Consider the following 23,429-nt stretch of genomic DNA (forward strand, 5'->3'; position numbering starts at 1 on the left):
CTGATTATAGCCATGTTTTCAATACAAGGACTCATGAGAAGAATCATGCATGCATTGCTGTCATGTCTTAATGGTAACTTGGTCATAATTGTGAAGAAAATGTTACCCTCATAAATAATATCAATTATGTGCTCCGGTCAAACATAATGCTGCTATGATCTGATCATTTAGTGGCAAGGTTGTTATGAGACCACTTCTTGGTTGTCTCTTTCACTAAAAGGTCTCCAATGCCAACAATTTCTGTTCACCACCTTCAGATTCTTATTTTTATGTATAAGGCACCTTGTGTGATGTTGATAGTCATTTATGTGCATGAACACACCCCTACTAGATATTCCAATTTAAAAAAATCTTCAACTTTCAGGTTTGACTGAGGATGGTTAAGTTATGAGCTTTACCAGAGTTGCTAAGTTTAGTGTAGCTTGTGTAGATTAAAATCTATTAAAGGAATCAATTTTCATCACATTCTGTAGCCTGATTTCGAGAATTCATGTGTCCAATGGGTTGTTTCCCCTGCTTCAATCATTTCATTTGTAGCGTCTTTATGCCAATGAAATGTTTATTCTTCATCTGTATAAGTCTAACCTGATTATGGAAAAAGAGAGGTGTCTATAAGTTCTATCATTCAAATAGAAAGGAAAAATAAATGTCAAGGAACCAAGGGGAATGCTATGTTAATAGGTGGAGTACCTTGGAGACATGCTAATGATTGTCGTTGGTTGCAAGAGAAAACCTATGGTGGTGCGATGGGCCAATGAGTTGATAATCAATTTATTACCAGATGGATCTTAGGTAAAATTGCAACTAAAGCCCATGTAATTTTAATGTAATTGGAACTTTTGATAGTTTAATGACAACTGGTGCACTGAAGTTTGATCCCCAACTAAAGAAAATTCTCGAGTTGAGCAGGTAACATAAGATTTTGTGCTTATTAGGAAACAAGGGAGGAGATTATAAACCATGGAGTTAGAAATTATTACTTATATTGATCATTATATTATCACACTTGACCCTGATATTAAATATTTAAACTTTGACCTCTTAATTTTCTGATAATGGGACATTAAGTTTTCTTTGCTTTTGTCAATTTGAAATTAATCATGCTACAATACTACACAAATTGGCCACAAAAGGACTGACAGTGATGGTTGAATCTGATCTTCTATAATAGTTTTTCATATCTGCTCCTAGTTTCTGGACCAACTAAACTGCATTCCTGAGTTATATTAGTTTCTATTTCAACATGATTGCACATTGCATTATAATCAACATTATCAAATAAATGCAGATGAGTAAAAAACAATTTTTGTATTTCTATTTTCATTGTGTGTGGAATTCTTGGTTTTCTGACCAAAGATGCCTTTGGTTTTTTTCAGCCGATATGCATCATGCCTGGAATATCTCCAAAATCTCAAATCAAACTTGCAGCTTGATATACATCTTCATAATCATGTAGAAACACTATATGATCAAATTCGGCATAAAGCACTGATTCAATATACAAACCCTTTCATATCAGTCAACCTTCATACTATGGCAAATGCATTCAAGACAAGTGTGGGTGGGCTTGAGAAAGAGCTTGAGGCTTTAATTATGGATGATCAGATTCAGGTTAGTCTTTTCTTGTTGTTGGTTCTTGTCTGTGAGAAGTTGCTTTATATGGTATCACAAATATAATAGTAATTGGCTTGGTTATCAATGATGTTTGTAGGTATATCTACCTGAATTTTCCAATAATGTAATTGTATGATATTCGTTTCTCTACTGAAGTTCTTGCCTCTATTTCAGGCACGCATTGATTCACATAACAAGATCTTATATGCTCGCCATGCTGATCAGCGTAATATGACATTTCAGCGTGTCTTGCAAACGGGAGTGGAATTTGACAGAGATGTACGGGCAATGCTTTTGCGGGCAAATATCTTGAGGCATGATTTTGTTGTAAAACATCCCAGGAAGATGTGACAGATCAACTTGAATGTTTTAGTCATTCTGTTGGCTGTGACCACCTATCCGAACTTTGAAAGTTCTGTAAATGTTAAAGTACTTTTGAATGTTTAAAACACTTCTGGAGATTACCACACTTAACTGTGATAAAGTATCTTAACACTAATATTTTTCTCTACATTTACTTGGGGAATTGTATTGTAGAATATGCAATGTCTTTCCATAAACAACTTATACATGTATATCATAATGGATATAGGGCTCGAATAAACTGCTGCGAGTGTTAATTCTTTTGTTAACCATCCAATCTGTCTTTTTTGGATGAAAATTTAAGAGGCAAGGTATTTCCTGAGATGAGGATTGAGAGCATTGCTCAATCTTGAGATTGTCGAAATTGGGTTCTTCTGCTAGTCTCACTAGATTCTGGATTATTACTTCCAAGGATGTTTTTATTGTTTCATTATGGATTGTACAAGGTGTAATGATATTCCAATTAGGAATATCTTGCCAAAGTGAACTATAGCAGGAATACTTATGAGCATCATTAGATTTTCAGTCTGTTCAATTGAAAATATTTTGCAGCACATTCTGTGATCCATCAAGATGGTTTTAGGTAAGTATGTTTAGATTGAAGACAGTAGACTTCATTTTTACATTTGGAATATTTTTTGTGACAATATTATGCATCAGAAATTCAATATTTTAAGTTTGTTGAGTCTAGAATCTTATTGCTGCTGCAAGTATAGTTTTTTCTGGGAGATTTCGTTATGAAAATGCCTTTTGTTGGCATCCAGTAAGTTTGTAAATTTGACGCTCTTCTCATCAGAATTACCTTATCTTTCCATGTTTAAACAAAGCAATGATGCTCAACTGATTTGCCTCTTTTGTTCCAATTAGGATGCTTTTTTTGGCATGGTAATATTCCATTGATAAAATTTTAATTGCATCATTAAGAAGAATTTTTTATCTGAGTGGGCACTAAATGTTGATAAATAGCATTTTCAACTGAAGAAATATTATCTGAAAAATTGCATTTTTTCTTTTAAAACAACCGTTTCAGGGGGTTACCGTTAAACACTCACTCAGTTTTCCACCTAGCACACTTCACTTGAGATCACTATTCTGGTCACCCCAAGAGTGAAACCTTTTACTTGTAAGCAAGCAAAACTCTTTAATTAAAAATCGAAGTACATATTAATGAGGGCTTCTTGTTATTAAGCTAGTTCTATAGTGGTTGATGTCAGGTTGTGAGAGTACTTATTAGGTTGTAAGTTTATTGTAGTGGTCACCCCAAGAGTGAAACCTTTTACTTGTAAGCAAGCAAAACTCATTAATTAAAAATCTAACTACACATTAATCAGGACTTCTTGTTATTAAGCTAGTTCTGTAGTGGTTGATGTCAGGTTGTGAGAGTACTTATTAGGTTACAAAATCTCGTTAATTAAAGGTTTAACTAGACATTAATGAGGGCTTCTTATCATTAAGCTAGTATTGTAGTGGTTGATGTCAGGTTGTGACAGTACTTATTACAATATTAAGTTTATTGTTATCATTAATACGTATATGCCAGCTAGGAAAAGGCTAATGCTCCTAGTAAATTGATCTAGGAAACATTACAATGAAGCTCAGAACTCTGTTAGTGCTTTATTGGCACTGCTAACTTAATCATCATCAGTAGATTGTTTGGCGATGAAGTAGCAACCTAACTCAAGGTTTGCCCCACACATTTGGTAGCATCTGTTTTTGGAAAAACTTGTTCATCACAGCCACAACTCGATCTCTGGATGATGGCCATACATAGGAATCTTGGTAGTTAAGCTAGTTCTATAGTGGTTGATGTCAGGTTGTGAGAGTACTTATTACATTATGAAATCTCGTTAATTAAAAGTTTAACTAGACATTAATGAGAGCTTCTTATCATTAAACTAGTATTGTAGTGGTTGATGTCAGGTTGTGACAGTACTTATTACAATTTTAAGTTCATTGTATCATTAATACTTACATGCCAGCTAGGGAAAGGCTAATGCTCCTGGTAAATTGATCTAGGAAACATTGCAATGAAGCTCAAAACTCTGTTAGCACGTGCAGATGGCTTTATTGCAACTGCTAACTCAATCATCATGAGTAGATTGTTTGGCGATGAAGCAGTAACCTAACTCTTCTCAAGGTTTGCGCCACACATTTGATAGCTCTATTTTTGGAAAACTTGTTCATCACAGTCACAGCTCGATCTCTGGATGATGGCCATACATAGGAATCTTGGTAGTTAAGCTAGTTCTGTAGTGGTTGATGTTAGGTTGTGAGATTACTTATTACGTTACCGAATCTCATTAATTAAAAGTTTAACTAGACATTAATGAGGGCTTCTTATCATTAAGCTAGTATTGTAGTGGTTGATGTCAGGTTATGACAGTACTTATCACAATATTCTTTTTATTGCATCATTAATACGTTTATACCAGCTAGGGAAAGGCTAATGCTCCTAGTAAATTGATCTAGGAAACATTGCAATGAAGTTCATAACTCTGTTAGCACGTGCAGCTGGCTTTATTGGCACTGCTAACTTAATCATCATCAGTAGATTGTTTGGCGATGAAGCAACAACCTAACTCTTCTCAAGGTTTGCCCCACACATTTGGTAGCATCTGTTTTTGGAAAACTTGTTCATCACAGTCATAACTCGATCTCTGGATGATGGCCATATATAGGAATCTTGGTAGAGCTTGCAGAGCGACCAAATTATAGTTGTGAGCCACTCTTGATCCTTATACATGTATGATAATTTATTCTACCATTTTTAATAAGTAGACTTGGTAGCTGGCTTAGCGATAGAACAGAATGATAACTTAGACATTCATATATCCATCCTCTTGCATCTTGTTCTCAACTATTGCATAATAGAACTTTGTATGTTACGTTTCTAATGCTATTGATGTCTTGCTCGGCCCCTCTTATTCAAAAGAATCTAACACGATATTACACAGCTTGCTTAGTGTATCTCCTTTGGGGATAATCCGAGGCCTTGAGGATCAATGGTATTAGAGTATACCTATGTTACGTCGAGTTTATGGGACGGGGATGATAGGGGATTGGGACGGTAAATAGTTTTTTTTGTTTTTGTTTAAAAAAAAAAGTTTTGGCGAGTGATGGACAACCGGGGGTAACTGTATAAATATAGGAAATTTTAAAATATTCATTGAAATTTGTATATATACATGTCATTCATATGAAACTAAGCACAATGCACGTCATTTAAACATTATAGAACCTTAACATACACCATTTGAATTCCATCTAAGAAATAATAATTGACTTAGTACTCAAGATGTATTAAAATTTAACTCTAGTCTATTATGCATTCATAAAACAATTTCTATTGTCAATATGTTTATCAATATGCGAACAAAAAAAAAGCTTAACAATGAACAATATCATAGAAATCTGAAATCTAGATATGCCCGAAGGTTAGAGGGCTGCCATTAAGTTTCATCATCATGTTCAAGTTGATAAAAAATAAAAAATAGAAAAATGAAGCAGACTACTTCTATTATGCTTTTGCTACCATGACATCAACATCAGTGTTCTTATTCTCGTTATCATACTCTACATGAAGTAGTTCCATTTAATGGTACCCCAACCAATCCTAGTGTTGTCTTATCCTCATCTATCTGGGCTACATCCTCAGGATCAACAACCCACTGCAAAGCTGGAGTTTTCCTAAAGTTGAAGAGCATTATGCATTGCCACTAGCTTCTCCACTTGTCTAGAGGTAAGTCTATTCCTCTTGACGAAGTGGATAAATAAATATGTTGATCAATTCCTCTCTGTAATTGAGGCACTAACAACTTGTGCAAGGAGGGGGTGGCAAGTATTTTCAATTTTGATGTATCTCTCCAATGCCAGATCCACCATCCAATAGGAGTTTTTTGTGCCAAAACCACTATATCCAACCTCATTTGTGGCTTACCCAAGTTTGGGCAACAATGTTTGGTGAAGTCAAGGAACTATGCATGAAGAGTAGACACCTCTCAAGTTGGATACATCTTATCAATGTCTTTTGTGAAGTCATCCAATACCTCAGGATCATCAGCCCCCACTCGCCCCCCCGCCAATCCAACTCTGCATACCATTTGGGATCTAGAGAAAAGGCTCCCATATGAAGCAAAGTATTCATTATGTTCCACCTCTATGTTACCCTCTACCATCAAACTGGTCGATTTACGCACACGTGTGAAATCTGTGATCACCTATACTACATTAGCTGACCTAATCTCCTCTATGGCTTCCCTCAAAATGGTGAATTGGAACTCTCTATCCTTACGCTTTCGTGAGCAATCTACGACTTCCAAAAAATAAGAGCCAATAGGGCATATGATATTGATGAGTGACCAATGTCTAACATAGCTTGTCCTAGTTGAAGTACATTTCATATCCTCAAACAACAAAACAATTATAGAGTACTTATTATTTAAGATGATGGTTCATAGCTTATGATCACTAATAGGTACAAATGAGGGATTCATAGTTAATATATCTTTCACTATTTGTTTTCAATAAGTGAAACAAGCTACATGAAATGAGATACCATTAGCAATAAAGAATCTACCAATGAATGCCTCTCAAACTTCATTTGTCTGTGCATTAAACAAAATTTCCACTGAGCCTTCTCATATCTTCCCCTTCCCTCAAGTCTCAATAGGGCTGTCACTATTATCAATAATGAATGACATATGCCTAGATGATTGTGACTATATAGGAGATGGTGATGCCATTGTCAAATTTTGTACCCCCATTTCAACCTCTAAGTGCAACCTTTGAAATTCTAATATCTCCTCATCAATAAAGTCAGAACAAACTTTAGCTCCCTGTCTTACAATACCTAAAAAGTGTGACTTCATCGTTATATAGCCACCCCTAAATCATCATGAAAAACATGAAAATCCCACATCCATAGTCTCTCCTACATTCTTTTTACTTTGTCGTCCCCTGTATACCAAAATTAGGGTACACTTCTATAAACCATTACACTTGAGAGAACCTATGGAAGAGGGAGTCTCAAGAAATGACTTGTAGCTTCATATCTATGACACATAAGAGCTATGAGATGGTGGTTCTCAAATGAATCTAGATATGCAACCCTTGCAAGGTACACCATATAATGAAGATTCAAAGATAGGGGCAAGAATGCCAATATCTAAGAATCAAAGATGAGATGAAATGCAAATGCAAGCTAAGTGAGAGATGTAAGAGCTAAGCTAAGAGATGCAAGTGCAAGCTAAAGCCAACAAGAGTGCAAGTATTACAAAACCTCCTAAATAAGCTACGCGATCTATGCTAGAGCACAAAGAAAACTAAGCTAAGAATGCCATTAAGCTACAATGCAAGTCAAGTGAGTGAAAAATGGATGCAAAGTGAATGCAAGATAGTACTCCAAATGCTCCAAAATCACCAAGAAAACTTGCAACATTAAAATAGCATTAGTGAATAAGAGATGAGAGAGTGAGGAGAGAGCCTCCATTAAAAAAAAAAATGGATGGTGGAGATTAAGAGGCAAAATTGAGGGTGGAGAATGAGCCTTGAGTGATCCATGTGCACAAGAATCTCACCTAAAAAAAATCAACGATGGTGTACTTTAAGAGGAAAAATATGTTCTGAGGATAATTAAAGCTTATTTTGAAAATAAAGATTCTTCTCACATAGAAAAGTGTGCCCCTCATGTGAGACAAAAGTCCATTTTCTTTTATTTTTAAATTTGGAATACTGCTATATGTGTGTACACTTAGGATAGGTGGGATTATGGGGATGTTATCTAATTAAAAGGGGGCAAGTTCTTTCAATTAAATAAAGACTTATGATATAATCAAATAAATAGCAAATTGATGATTTGGTTAAGAATAAATAATGGATAAATTAAGCAAAAATGCTAAAAAGGGGGCTCATAGTCTAGATGACCATTTTTGGGTGATTACACCTGCTATGTGTGGCAAATTGGAGAAGAGTTTTTTTCTATTGAAAGGGCCATTTGCATGTTTTCTCATTATGGTGGAAGGTATTTAAATAATTTAGTTTGAGGTTAATCTTATTTCCCACTACTAGCACTATCACCCCCACATAAAAATATCTGTCATCGCCACTATTACTACTTCCAATGTTGCTCATTGTGCTTTTTTTTGAGTTTAATATGCAATGAAAATATGACCAGGGGTTTTTGAAAGTGATCTTTGGTAATCTGGGGCTTATGAAGGACATCAATAGTTTGCAACAACAGATGCAAGACATTTTGAGAGAATTTGAAGAGAACTCTAGGACAACATATTGATAAACTTTATGAGGTGATTGGTAACATTGACGGGGTTAAAAATCTTATGAAATGTGTTCCACCCCTAGAAGCCAAGAACAAAGCTTTGGATCAACTGATTAAAGATTTTCAAAAAAAGTTGGATGATTTGGATAACAGAGTGGTTAATATAGAGAAGATGGTTAAGAAACTGGCTGATCATAATTGTTATATTCTAAAGACTATGGTAGACAACATTAATACTCTCCTGAATAAATTTGAACATGGGAAAGGTTAGGGCTCCGAGGAAGTGAAAGATGACTAGGGACCTAGCATCGAGACACAAAATGTCAAGATGGCCATAAGTATGGTCTTGCAAGAAGTAGACAAGGATGTAAAGTTGTAGATCCTAAGTGTCAAGTGGGTCAATCAAGATGCTCAAGACACCTAAGATCTAACAAAACACACCCATAGGTAGAGATTAAAGAAAACATGCCCCATGCCCCCAGTCCTCTAGCTCATGAGCTTGAGAGACTATTAGGGATGAGACACTCAACAAAGAAATCATCATAGACATCACACAAATAAAACAAGTCAACAAGTCTCAGCAAGTCAATTTAAGTGTGTGTATGTGAAAGTCACATGACTAGCTCCCTAGGACTCAAGTCTGCAAGTGAGAAATATCACAACATCCTAGACTACAACCAAAGTATCTAATAAGCATTGAGAAAGACTTGATGTCAAGGGGAAGTATTGAAAAACACTGTTTGGGAGCTGCCAAAGAAACCATAGTGCAACTAAGAGACCCAATAAGCAATATAGCTCATGCCCCCTAGACTTAAGCAAGAGTCTTCCAAGTTAGGCAAGACAAACCAATATGAGATGAATGGTTCATGAGTGCAAAGTGAGATGTTGATAGACATAAGTGTAAGAGTTTCAAATAGCACCTGTTTCTAGGTTTTCACCACCTGGCAAGATTGACTAGCTCTTAAGCAAGATCATATCATTTTTTCCCAATGTCTAACAAGGTGTTGGTTATGGTGGATTAGCAAGTTGGTGGATAAGATAGATAAGAAAGGATGCACGAAGAAAGATGAATGCGATCATAAAGGACCATCTCCTTAAGAGTTCCCAAGCTAGGGAAAGGGTAAAATAGCCATACGAAGCATATTTTGGATAAGCAATGGAAGCCAATCAGTGAGGTAGCATATAGGATAAATGACTTGAAGTCATGAAAACATATAGTCCAAAATAGTGGATATGTCAAGAGGCCTCTAAGAACCATGTTTTTCTTCTTCTTTTCTTTTGATCAAGACCAAGGGGTCAATTGTATAGGATAACAATAGGATAAAGCAATAAGAAGGAATCTAGATATGAAGACTATGCATGAATGAACAAGATCATGACAAGGAAGCTAATAGATAAGATAGCCAATGATCATGGATAGTTCAACATTTTCATGATCAAAGGTGAAAAAGGGAACAAATGGATGATGGAAGAATTACGCATGATGCCTATTTGCCAGGTTTTCATCACGGTACTTAGCCAAGGCACCATAATAAGTGATTTTCACTATAGGAAAAATTTATTTCTCCACTTTTTCTACCAAGGTGCTTGTTTACCAAGTTTTCACCAAGGAACTTTTATTGAAATTTTGCTTTTTATTTTCTTTTTTCTTTTTAAGTTTTTTAGGAAGAATTCAAGATTTTTCAATTTGGGTAGTGCTCCCATTGAAACTATTAGTGTAATTAGATATTTTCTAATTAACTCTGTTTCACTTAAGCTAAACTTTAGGCATTTAATAATTAATTCTTTTATTAATTATTATAATGTAACTTAGGTTTTATCTTTTAGGGTTTTGATCTCCTTTATAAGGATGATCTCTCTTTGTATTGATTCATTCAAATATAAATTTCAATTCTTTTTTGCACATCAAGAATGTCTCATCTATGGATATGAGAATTCTAGCCTCCATAACTTTTGCTCCTTTATTTCTGTGACCTGTGTTTGCATGCAGATGATTCTTGGGAGCTATGGGGTTGATCTTTCATCAAATTTAACATAGTATCAGAGCACCAGAGCTTCATGCCCCTATTCTGCTTGTGAGAGGTTTGGCTTGGTTTTTAAATCTGTCATTTTTCCTTCAGAGGTATCTTGTATTGGATTTGGGGCACTTTTCTTAGGGGAACTTTGAGCACAAATGAACGTCACTGTTGAGCTCAGAGCACTCATAAATCCCAATTTCCATATAAACTATGTCAAATTTGGATGCTATTGAAATCTAAGAAAAATATTTTTGCTTCCGTGTCGCTTTAACTTAGGCACATAATTCAAGACAATGATTTTTTTAATAAAAAAATTATTATTATGTATTTTCTTTAGAAATTCGCTAGATATATTTTTTTTAAAGGAGAGCAACTTTGTTATAGTTGCATGCCCCTTTATAAGGGGCAATTTTTTAATTGGAGAACTGCCTTTTTTTTGGGCTATGAAAGCCATGCTACCCATACCCTTGGCGAAATCTTTATTTAATGTCTATTCAACTACTCGAGTTGTCCTTTTCTTGTCTCCACATTAGACTCCATGCAAAATTCTTGGGCGCTCCATCTTTTTTGGTGGTCTTGGCCATTGGTTCCCCTCATACCTGATAAAGGAAAACCGCAGGCATGGCCCATGACCCCCACGTCGAACTTCAATCAAAGTGGGTTTGAAGGCATTTGGTGGTAAGAAAGCACTCCATGTTTCCTTGGAACCCATGGGGATTTTCATTGGCATGGATTTTGATTGGAATTTGACGACCTTATTTTTTCAGAGAAATAACTCCAACATGGCACATACTCCAGCTTTTGTACCCACCTTGACCTCCATTCTTGGTCTGCATGCTTTTACTTCCATGCTAGATCTGTGCATGTGAGTACATGCCAATCAAATTGGGGCATGTTTATTGGACCTATGCATTGACAATTTACCCATGCCGTCTTTGCTCTCTACTTGCGACCTCAATCTCATTTTTGGAGTGAGATTTTCATATTGTGCATGCTTTTTCGGGTGGTCTTTGGAGCTCGTGCTTTGTCTTGGAAGAGGATATTCCAGTGTTTTAAGTTTTTCTCTATGCAATGCACCTTATTCTTGTTGGATGCCAGTGAACTCTTGTGCTCCTGTTGATTGGGCCATACATTGTTTACGGGCCATTTTCAATCAACATCCACAATTTCAAGATTTTTGAAGGCATTTTTGCGTTGGATTTTTTTTTAAAAATTTCAAATACATGCTTTATTTGGTTCAACTTGGGCTGCCTATTCAATCACAACCGCATTATTTGGTGTGCCTATTTTTGGTGCGAACCTTCTTTCCCTCCACATCAACACTAATTTTTTTTCAATTGTAGTTTTGTGCTTCCTGGGAAGATTCAATGGCTTGGAAGGTAGGTTTTGTATTTATATTTGGAGGAGATTTTTTCCATGTATTCAGTAGAATTATTGGCAGATTTTATTAGGAACACTTTCTATTAGCCATTGAACTTTTCTAGCATCGATTCTTTGATCCAATGACAATGATTTTTTTTGACATCATGTTTTGTTTTCGACGACTAGATTTTTTTTCCTAGTAGGGGTCATTTTTTAGGTTTTTTTGTGCCTCAACGACCATTTGACCATCAAATTTGTGCTTGGCATCATCACCCTTATCACTTCTTCTGGCTTTGTTTGGACTTACCTTTTTTTTTTTTTCATATCTCAAGCATACAGACTCCATTTTCTACAAACAAGATATCGTTAGAAAGCTGGTTCTGAGCCCATCATAGTGGTATAAATAATTTTAAGTTTTGATTCTTTTCTGATGGATTTTTTAATATCAAAGTTAAGAGTTTATTTTTGCACTTCAGGAGATATGTTGAGTATTTGATCTCCGATTTGTGAATTATTTATCTCGTTGGAAAGGTTCTTTTGAGCTCTTTTGAGTGATTCTAGTTGTTTTTCTAGATTTTTCTCCAAGAAAATTCTATTCAATTTTTTTCATTATTGCATTCTGGTGGACATCTTGGTTGTTTCAGGTCTGAGGATCCATTTTGTTGCTTCAGATGATTTGTCATGGGTTGTACTATCTATTGTATTAGCCTTATGTCTCTTTTGATCTATTTAGATATCATTTGTATGCATTTTTGCAAATGCACTAAGATAAAGTGCTATATTACATATGTATTTTCATTTTAGTTTTTTTTTTCCTTGTTTTGCCTTCTAATTTGAGTAGTGCCATCTAAGGACACTCGTATAGATTATTGTATTCTATTCTTGGGATTCACTAGATCTTGTGCCTTATTGTACATGCACTACTTTGATTAAAGTGTCATGGGAGTTTTGATGTTTTGCCTTTGTTTGTCATCTACATTTGTCTAATGATTATTCCATCCATGATATTAGTCTCACGACGTGTCTAAGATTGATCACCTTAGTACACACATGTATTCTTTTCTACATCTTGATCGTGGTTCCCTAACATGCAGTTCTTTTAGCCAACTTTTCTAGTTGTCTATCACCTCACCCTTGTCTACATTTAGTATTTATTCCTATGTACTAGGAAGATGTAGTTGCTGGGTACCTATGCATTTTGGTGAGATAGATCATTTATCATATAGTCACTCTTCTTTTTCTTCCTACTTTGGTTGCAACCTTCCATATTTGATTGATCATTTCTTCAGGATCTGATATTTTATGTCATTTATATCTTTGAGTTCAGTTGTTTTCCTTTGTGTGCCTTCTGATTCAAGTAGTGTCTTCTGAGAGCACTCATATAGATTATAGTCTTCTCTACTTGTTTAGGTTATATTTCAATGGAGGTTCTTCAAAGAAGATTTACTTTTGACAAAGCTTTGCAGCTTCTACATACTTCAATGATGTTCTACATGATCATCTTTTTGTTCCTATCTTCTGGGACACTTGAGTTTGGAGGCTTCTGTAGTCTTTCACAAGTTCTTTCAACATTCTTTCCATCTCTTTTTGGAGTAGGGTTTTTCCCATGTGGTTTTCTCTATTTCTCCTCTTTATAAAGATTTGGTTGTGCTTAGGTGCCTCATCAGGCTTTTTTACTGGCACTCAATAGTAGTTTTAGGTTATTAGCCACTTCGTAAGTTTATCTTAAGGGGGGGTGTTAGAGTAATTAGATATTTTCTAATTAACTCTATTTCACTTAAGCTAAAATTTAGACATTTAATAATTGATTCTTTTATTAATTATTATAATGCAACCTAGGTTTTACCTTTTAGGGTTTTGATCTCCTTTATAAGGGCAATATCTCTTTGTATTGATTCATTCAATACAATTTGCAATCAATTTTTGCACATCGAGAATGTTTGATTTGTGGATCTCAAAATTCCAACCTCCATATCTTTTGCTCTTCTCTTTTTGTGACATATGTTTGCTTGTAGGTGATTCTTGGGAGTTGTGGGGTTGATCTTTCATCAACTTCAATAGAAAGGATGTTCCATGATAAGACAAGACCATATAAAGGTACACTCAAAGATGCTGATCAATTGATGGAAGGGAGATGGTAGTAGAAAAAGTATATGGAGGATAAAAGTTCATGTCTTGGGAGGCTAGAAAGAGTATGGATAGTAGGTAAGTGTAGGCTTGAAAAGATTGCATGAGTGTGGGTGAAAAAGTGGGAAAGATCAACATCGACACACACCTTGAAGGGTGAAAAAATGATGAATGAATCATATATAAAATAGCTTGAGGTCTTGATATATGAGGTAGTAGAGTAATTTTGGAGGAAGATGAAGTAGAAAGCTTTGGAAGTTTGATCTTTGGAAGAAGATTGAGTGGAAGATTGGAAGCTTGAATATCAACTTTGATTTATTTTTAATATCCAAGTCTTTCAAAATTGACTTGGAAATCCATATAGCTTTTAATTTTTCTTTTCTTTTGGACTCTTTAGAACATATTTATTCAATAATGGATTTAGGAACCTAGGTTTGCTTTGAATTCACTTTTTGGTTAGTGGACCTTTGTGGTCTCTTGAATGTTTTATCTTTTTTTTTTTCGTATTCACACGTTGACTAGATAGGACATAGCAATCTTCACATTTCAATGAATTCATGGGTTTCTTCTTGTATTGATTATCCAAATTGCTTCCAAAAGACTTGGATTTATGGATGAATAAGGTTGATATGAGTGGTTTAGATGACAAGGTGGATGGTGATTTATCAAGGATAAGTGTCTTTGTTGATCTTGAGGTATGATGGAAGAAGTAGAGGATGATCTAGGAGTGAAAGGTATGAGAGTTCGAGGGATAAAAGGTCTCAATATGGAAGGAAGGTTGGAAGGATTTAGCTTAGATAGATAAAAACCAAGGATAGATTTGAAAGATGCAAAGGGATAGTGAGTAGGGATGTCAACATCTTTAGGGTGAGAAAAGTGATGAAGGAAAACAATAGACTCATGAATAGTAGAATCTGAGAAACACTTTTGGTAGGGGCATTTGAAGCTTGAGCATAGTTTTGAAGTGAGTATGGAGAAGTAGAACAAGAGGGCGAGGGGATACTTTGATCTTGACAAGTTTCTTTGGATAACATAGGCATAGTGAATTTTTCTTGATCTTAAATAAGATCATTATAAGTATTGGAAGTGGTGTCTTCAGCATACTTGGGAGATGGAAAAGACATAGGATATGGAGGGGTGACATCTTGTGGAGATGAAAGGGTGCTTGATCTTGATATTTTGTGACATCTATATCTTTATCTTTTTGAGAGTCCTCTCGACATGGAACCACTTCTAAGGACAAGGGAGAATTTGAGGTTTGCATAGTAGGATCTTGAATAGATGGTGAAGGACTAGTTAAAATGGGCATAGTAAGCATAGTATCACATGAAGGTTGAGGATATTTATTCTTAGTAGTATGGAAAAGGTTTGCAACCAAGTGAAGATTAGCTTGGGTTTCTTTTTGAGGTAGCCCTTGATGGTACACATAGTTAGTATGGAAAGAATTGGGTTCTTTGTTTGATGGAGGAATGTTAGAAATCTTTGAAGTTTTGGGAGATACATGAGTGTTGGAAGAAGTGAAGGTGTCAAGAAAACCATCACTAGACATAGGTTCATCAACATGATCTTTCTCAAGAGTAGCATCCTCATCACATGAGTCTTTAGGGGTTCCAAAATAAAAAATCCCATCATCAATAAGATATTGGAATTTATGTTTCAACTCCATGTAATTTGAAGTACTATGATCATTATGTCGATGGTAAGCACAATAGATTTTCAAGAATGGGTTTCCATATGAGCTAGACTTAGGCAATGCAATGAGCCTAGTTTTAAGAAGCGTTTGCAAGATGACATCATAAGAATATTTCAAGGGAGTATAAAACCTCTCACAAGTATGTCTAGGCTCTTTGTGTTATTCATCAAGTGAATAGGATGTTTTCATGTCTTCATCATTATCATGGTCAAAGATAGGTTTCTATGAAAGCTTGGCATAGTCTCAAATGAGATATCACTTGCTTGTTCTCTAGAGAGGTCTTTGGATCCAATAATTGAAGATAATTTCTGCCTTAGAGTAGAATATATAGACCTTGAAGAAGATAATGACCTTAACGAATATGACTCACATGCATGTAAAGGCCTTAAGAAAGATTCAAGTAATGATGCTATATTCTCCTCTATCATTTTTTCAAACTTAGTGTGCATTCCCATTATGTGCTTAGTGAGATGAAGGTAAGTAGGATCATTTGTCTCTTATATCTCTTTATATTCAATGTATAGGTCACAAAACTCTTTAGTGACATGTAGGAACTCCCGATCATCTAGACTTGGTTGAGGTTTGGGAGAAAAATGTTTGAAGCCCATAATGGTAGATGGAAAGAGAAGAATGAAGGAGATTAGAGGAAGCTAATAAGGTGGCACAAGATAACTTGATGTCCAAAGTAGAGAGGTAAAGTGTTCACTTTCCAAAATAGTAGAGAGGGATTAAAGTGACTTGTCAAGAAAAGTATCCAAGTAATTTACAACACTTGTGACTCGATTCATGAGATAGGGAAGAAGCCTAGTAGCCAAGTAGATAATAAAAAAAGAAGTGAAAAACTCTCCCAATCAAGTAGTGTAGTCAAGATATCAAGGTAACCATTCAACAAAAAGAAGGTCCTAGTATCCTGACATAGACCAAGAAGGTAGAAGACCAAGAGTGGTAAGACCAAAGAGCCATTTCAAGTAAGTTTAAGCACTAGAGATATAGAAAATCAAAGTCAAATGATAGAACTTCCCCTAGTAAGAAACACAAGAAAAATGTTTAGACTTCATGTTTTGACTTGGAGGAAAATGTCTTTTGAGTTTTTTGTTGTTGTTGTGTATTTGAAGTTTAATAATTTTTTTGATATTTTTTGAATAAAAATAGACAATGAAAGCATGCAAAACGGAACAATTCCTAAGGCTCAATTTGATGGATGTGTCCCCTTTTGTTCCAAGTGGGGAAGGTTTTAAACATTCAAGCACATCAAACTTAGAAACAACCTATTCAAGTTTCTAGAAGGGTGCACAAGCTCAACTAGGGGATGTCCTTGATATACGCAAGGTACATGAGACTCAAATATATAGATGAAAGAGAATATTTTCAAACAACTGGGAGGAAACAATAACCCAATCTCCACTGTTAGTTTCCAAAGGTATAAATTTCTTTGGGGCTTAGCCAAGATTGACAATATTGCTACTTCAAAGAAACCTATCTTTAGATTCAAGTCTTTCTATTTATACTCCATTGGAACATTGGAATTGAGGTCATCCCCTAGCATGATCACTTCTCTAAAAAAGCCCCTAAAAATAAAAAGAAAGATCCCTAATTTATGTTCTGAACAAACTCCTTAAAAAAGATACAAGAAGAAAAGATAAATAAGAAAACCTTAGGGATTAAAAGACAAAGGGGCTTATTTTAGCACAAATCCAAATGTGAATGGTTGATTTTAAACCCTTTTTTCAATGTTGAGAAGACACATCAAACAAGTTGACAAAAGGAAATGATTTTGTAATGAAAACGAAGACAATGATCACTTTTCACAATTCAAATAAGAAGGTTTGTAATGTGTACCCTGATTTCATGCTTTCCAAACGTTATTTCCATATTTTGTTTCTTTGACCTCCAAGTCGCATTCAAAAACTTCAATCAAGTGCATGAAATCATGAAGAAATAGGAAAATTTAAATAAAGTACATTGAACTAGTTGATCCCAAATGAAGTGAAAACTCATATCATGGATTGAAATTTGTGCAAATAAAGTGCAAGCTAATTACCAAATGTTTTTGTTTTTTACTTTTTGACCCAGTCAACAAGAGTGGATCTTTATGTCATGATTTCGGCTCTAAAATAAAAAATTCAAAAAAATGAGAGTGGATCTTTATGCCATGATTTCGGCCCCAAAATTGAAAATACAAAGAAGAGACGTATAGTAAAAATTAGAGAACTTTCCAAAAAATGCAAGAATTTTAGCTATCTCTTAACTTGTGCCCTAGGGACCCATCTTATCAAAAACCAATTTTTCTAAATCAAGTTTTTGAATCATTTTATTATATCTAAATTCAAAATACAAATACCTAACACCCTATAGAATTTAGATATCTTTCCAAAAATGTAAAGTTTGCTGAAAAATTTGCTGATTTGTGACCAAAAATGATTTTTCATGAAAAACAAAGAAAAAAAATATAGCTCATGCAAATCAGCTCAAAAAAATCTGAATTTTTGCCTGAGTCATGTATGTCTATCTCCAACTTGAAAAAAAATTCAGAGTTGAATACTAGGTCATTCGAAAGATATGGTCAAATCTTTCAAAACTTTGGTTTTGACCTTCAAATCAACCTGCACAAAGGTTAGCCTTAAAAAAAAAAGTAAAAAAATTGCAAAACCACTTGATTAGATCCAATAAGTGGTTGTGAAAAATTAGAAATGAGAAATTTAACTAAAATGCAAGCAAAATAAGTTACTGAACTTTAAAAATGCAAGAAAATGGAGCTAGAAACTTGGTTCTAGCCCCACAGTGGGCACCAAAAATGTATACCAAAAATAGGGGACACTTCTATAAACCATTACACTTGAGAGAACCCATGGAATAGGGAGTCTCAAGAAGCAATTATAGCTTCCTATCTATGATGTATAAGAGCTATGAGATAGTAGCTCTCAAATGAACCTAGCTATGCAACCCTTGCAAGGTGTACAATAGAATGGAAGACTCAAAGAGTAGAGGCAAGAATGCCAATATCCAAAAATCAAAGATGAGATGAAATAAAAATTCAAGCTAAATGAGAGATGAAAGAGCTAAGCTAAGAGATGAAAATGCAAACTAACACTAGTAGAATTGGCCTCTATTCTTGAGGAAAATTGCTCAAATTTTCTACTCAAATTGGTCAAATGATCCACAAATGGTCTTGTTGGTATTTTTCCTATCAAAATTTCAAAAAATCCTTGTTGAGGTCAAAATTTCCATGCAAATCTTGGTCAAAATCGACATCTACATTTGACCATTTTGGTCATCAAAAATTTGACCAATGTTGGTTGAAAAGCCTAGCCCATCTGACTAGGATGCCAAACCCATGACAATATCCTGGTTGGTCATTTGGTCAAAATTTTGATGAAGGTTGGTTGAAAGTTTGACTAACCTTGGTTAAGGTTTCAAAATTGGCATTTGCATTTGACCATTATGGTCATCGAAACTTTGATTGATGTTGGTCAAAAAGCATGGCCCATCCAATCAGGATGCCAAAATCATGATGGTGCCCTTGTTGGTGATTTGGTCAAAAGTTTGATGAATATTGAATGTTAAAATTTTTTTTCCTTAAGATAAATATCTAGATTAATCACCAACAACATCTTGGTCGATGATTAGTTTGGATATTTATCTTCAGGTGTTACTTTGTATTCTAAATACCCAATCCATGAGAAGCCAGTCCATGTATCCTTACAACTTGGACTCCACAATATATAAAGAAGAGTTTCAATGGTGAGAATCCACCATGAAAAGCTCAAGGTTAATGAATCTCTCAGTAGGCCAAAACCAAGCTTGTAAACAACTACCCAACTTAGAAGAAGATGCACTAGAAAAGTGGCTACAAAAATATAGGCAAGAGGGGCCACTATATTTTGAGCCAATAGAAATCTCTGCAAGGGACAAGTCAGAGAAAATGAAAACAATTGAGGAATGAGCCCTTTTGCAAAGATGAATCCCTGAGTAGCTATTTCTTTATTCTTCCCAATGACATGCAATGCAGGATCTACAAATATATAAAGTAAATTGAAAAGGGTGGCAGTGTCAGTCATTAAAAGCATAGATTGTTGGCATATGATTCCAAGCATTTTGTACTTCTTGGTTTCAAAAGTTTTCCCACCCATTGTTTATACTACACTTGACATTCCAATCTATGTTGTTCCCCAAAAGTAAAGCAACTCACTGTTATAAACTATTTGAACTAAATTCATAATTACTAAAACAAAACCTAGTCTTAGATTATCTACATATTCTTCAAAATGGTACTAACCAGAATTCAATAGGAAAATCCTTGAATTCCAATATTTTCTATGGAAGCTCATGCTAATTCCAACTCTCCCAAGTGATCCACAAACATTTGGGAAAAAATAGAGAGAAAAAAGTTGAAGAGCATGATGAGTACTGCAGGCCTTGAAAGAAGCCATAACTTCTTCAATTCTTGTAACATTCATCTTGAGAAATTGGGTCACTCATTTCTCTCCTCAGCTACAAAATTTGTGATGTGGGCACTTCTCTCACTCATTGTAATGGATTTCAATATGGTTTTAGTTACTAAAACTAAAAAACACAAATCTTCCAAGAACTTTTTTTTCTCAATTAGGTCTCAAGTAAAAGAAAAATCTAATTTAGCAACTGGCTAATGTGAAGAGAAAACAGGTGGCACACTCCAATCTCTACTACTCTTAATGGCCTGTAACAATTTATTGCAATAGGAAAACTCTATTGAGTCAGAGACCCCTAAGGTATAAAATGATATGCAAGGTCACAAATGCATCAAATTTGTATTGGATATGATCATTGTAAGCTATTGGACCTATTTGAGGTGCTGAGTAGGCATGTGGTAGCATAAAATGTCAAAAATGCAAAAAGTTGTAAAATGTTACAATGTTGTCAAAAATGTTGCTGACAACATTTTCTTGCAAAATGACAACTTTGGAATGTGAAGGCTCATCAAGTTTGTATACTTGGATAGGAGTCTTTAAGAAGTTGAAAAGTCATTCTAATTGCATATATTATGCAATCCATTGTAATGAAGAGCAATGATGGAAGTAGGATGGTGATTTGAAGGTTAATGTAATGTGATAGTTTTGGTTTTTGGTGCAACTCAAATTGTACCTTGTGTTTTGATTGCAAAACTGTACTTCTTCCTCTAGATCTCATGGACATTATTCTCTAATAGCCTTTAGAAAACTAAATCAATATTCCTATATTGATTGTGTATACATTTGTCCACTGTTGGTAATCTTTATGTATTGGGTAATCTGTAGGTTTGTCAATGTGTAGTGCTTCCCGTGTTTGCATTCTGTACCTTGTTATATTTTGATTTTGAGAGATACTTTGACACTAATTTTAGATGACATTCAAGATGACCTGATGGTTTGATACTATATTTTGATTGCCAGTATCATAGATGTTAGATGCTATGTTGTTCAGTTTGACCATATTTGCATGATGATGCATATTGATGCGACATGATGCTTTATGATGATATTTTGTAATTTGTATTTAGATATATACTTTGTTTATGTTTAGATGGTGGACTTATTGGATTCTAGATACTTGGAATTGATGCTATGGTTATTTACTTCATTCTTGCTTTGTGATGTTTTATGCGAAAGTGAGTGATGTAAATGAATTATTTCAGTGAAATTAAATGAATGGTTAAATTAGGTGATTTAATGCATTTATCACTTCGGCTAATTATTATATGCTATTGCACTTGATCATGTTGTTTAGTGTGCAAGATTTATGTCCCTGGCAATGGCACATGGAGTTAGTGATTTAGCTGTTTATATTTAACCAATGTCATCCTTGTATGGTCAACGTATCCTATTTAATTGTTTAAATTAAACCTTTCAGTGATTTAATAAATCAGGACTCATTTTCATTATGTCATTTGACTAGTGAGTATGTCTATGTATTTAGAGGTTCACATTTGTTGCAAAATTTATTAAGGAATTATGTGATTTTTCTTTAAGGGAAATTTGAGCTTTATTTAATTAATTTAATTTTTGATAGCTTTGTTGTAGTTGAATTCCAATCACTTGGAATAGCCTATTTTCATTTGGGTTGACTTAGGGTTTAACTAGGTGACCTGGTTAATCACCCTAATGCTTTATTCACTCAAAAAGTGAACATATATCCAAAAAGGAATTTTATTCCTCACTTATCACTTTTGGAAATAGAAATTTGAGAGAAAATTTCCAAATCCTCTTTTGTAGGATTGCATTTATGTTTTCTATAGAAGCTATGGGCGTGGGATCATCGTGAGATTGGTCTCATTGGGTTTAGCATGGGGAGACCTTAGATTGTTGTGATTTTTGGTAGCTTCTACAATATTTTTATTTTACTGTTCAGATTCTCATTTTTTCCCTTTTGGCTATCAAGTAGGGCTCTCCTATTTTTCTATTTCGGCTCTGTTTCTGCTTTTGTCTTTGGTAGCTATTTGTTAGGAGGTTGAGAACTAGTGTTCCCCTTTGTTTTTGAGTGCTAGCTCTATCTGGTTGGTCGGGTTTGAGCATTTCCCTATTTTTTGGGATGGGGGTTTGGGGTTTTACATAGTTATGCTAGCCATTTTTGCATACGATGTTCAAACTAATTTTTATTGGATTTCTGTGGCTCATTTTTCCAAGGGTAGATTGGGTTTTGTTCTCATCGATTCTTGTCAATGTTGGGTTTTTTGAGGTTTTCACGCTCAATTTTCTTAGGTTTTCTTAGCATGGTGTTGGTCATGGATTTGGATTATTCATAGGATGTCAAGCTGACCATTTTTGTATTCTTATGTTGCATTGGGATGCACACCACATCCATACTCCTAACCTTGTATTCGGTTGAGTGTTGTTTCACTTGTGTTCTCATCCAATCCTTATTTGTATGATCTTTGTGTTGTTGGTGTGCCACACATGAGCATGTGCACATGTGTTTATAGGGTGCTTACAAGGCATGATCTCTTGGTTTTCATCCATGGAGTTATGTTCATTGGGGTTGGGTTGAGAATATGCATTGCCTACGAGCACTCATCGTGTGATGAGCATGGGTATGTAGAGTAGACTGTAGAGGCTTCTCTTGTAACCTTGGTGACTATTTCCCAAAGAGTTGGCATGAATAAGTTTCTAAATAAGTGATAAATAAATAAATAATTTGGTAATAAATCTAAGATAATTAAAAATATGAGTGCTCAGAGTTGATCTGAGGACACAGTGTGATGGCCTCCCTAGGGAGTTGATTTTGCACGATATTTAACTTGGGGCTTCACGATGCCAAGCGACTTACTCTCCACCAGAGTCCCTACATAGTTGACCCATAGATTTTCTAACCAAAACCTATTCTACTTGCATTGTCTCATGATCTTGGTTTCAATCCCCCTTATTGTCTAGCATGAGTGTTAGACATGGACATTTGTGTTATGTGTGTTTGTGGTTGGATCATTATCTCCATCAGCACTATGAGAGTCGGCCTATGGGCTCCACGTGGTTGGGAGACGTAGCTACCTATACCACTATTGGGGACCAGTGTATAGAGATAATCTATTTCCAGTTGCTACTGATGCTTGATGTTTCACTTGGTATTTCAGGTATTCTGGAGTATGTTCCTTGTGATTTGTGCTTTAATTGGAATGTTTGGTTATCATGTTTAGATGATGTTAGTTTTCATTTGACACATTCCTTTATTATGATTTTATAACACATTGTTAGATGTTGTGATTCACTACTAGTTGGAGTATCTATGCTTTGCCGGATTAACATGTTAGATCTTTTGTTCTTATGATGTTACTTACATTGTAGTAGTAACACCCTCATAAGATAGCTGTGACTATCTAGTTGGTAGTTTGGGATGTTACGCTTAGGGATGGCTACGATGCATGTAGTCTAATGATGCCATTGTGGTTGGAAGGAACCAAGCACAAGTTTCAGTTGTTTGGGTGTTTATTTGTTCATGTTTTTCTTCATATGGTGTTTGGTTTATGAACCAT

The 23,429-nt window shown here is 35.0% G+C and overlaps 1 protein-coding gene and 1 pseudogene across 1 annotated transcript in view; one reads left to right on the plus strand and one right to left on the minus strand.

Moving 5' to 3' along the window:
* LOC149552597 (COP9 signalosome complex subunit 1-like) overlaps nucleotides 1-2,531 on the plus strand; it is a 69,873-nt gene extending 67,342 nt beyond the window's left edge. The window contains exons 5-6 of the mRNA XM_089788196.1: nucleotides 1,377-1,611; nucleotides 1,789-2,531. Coding sequence (XP_089644322.1) covers nucleotides 1,377-1,611; nucleotides 1,789-1,965 — 412 coding nt within the window. The 3' untranslated portion in view covers nucleotides 1,966-2,531. The remainder of the gene's footprint in view (nucleotides 1-1,376; nucleotides 1,612-1,788) is intronic.
* Nucleotides 2,532-19,074: 16,543 nt separating this feature from the next.
* On the minus strand, nucleotides 19,075-19,979 carry LOC149552599 (protein DETOXIFICATION 41 pseudogene; annotated as a pseudogene).
* Between the last annotated feature and the right edge of the window lie 3,450 nt (nucleotides 19,980-23,429).

Source organism: Cupressus sempervirens, chromosome 6 (genome assembly GCF_028749045.1).
Source record: "Cupressus sempervirens isolate cs-2001-9-10 chromosome 6, ASM2874904v1, whole genome shotgun sequence".
NCBI classification, from domain to species: domain Eukaryota; kingdom Viridiplantae; phylum Streptophyta; class Pinopsida; order Cupressales; family Cupressaceae; genus Cupressus; species Cupressus sempervirens.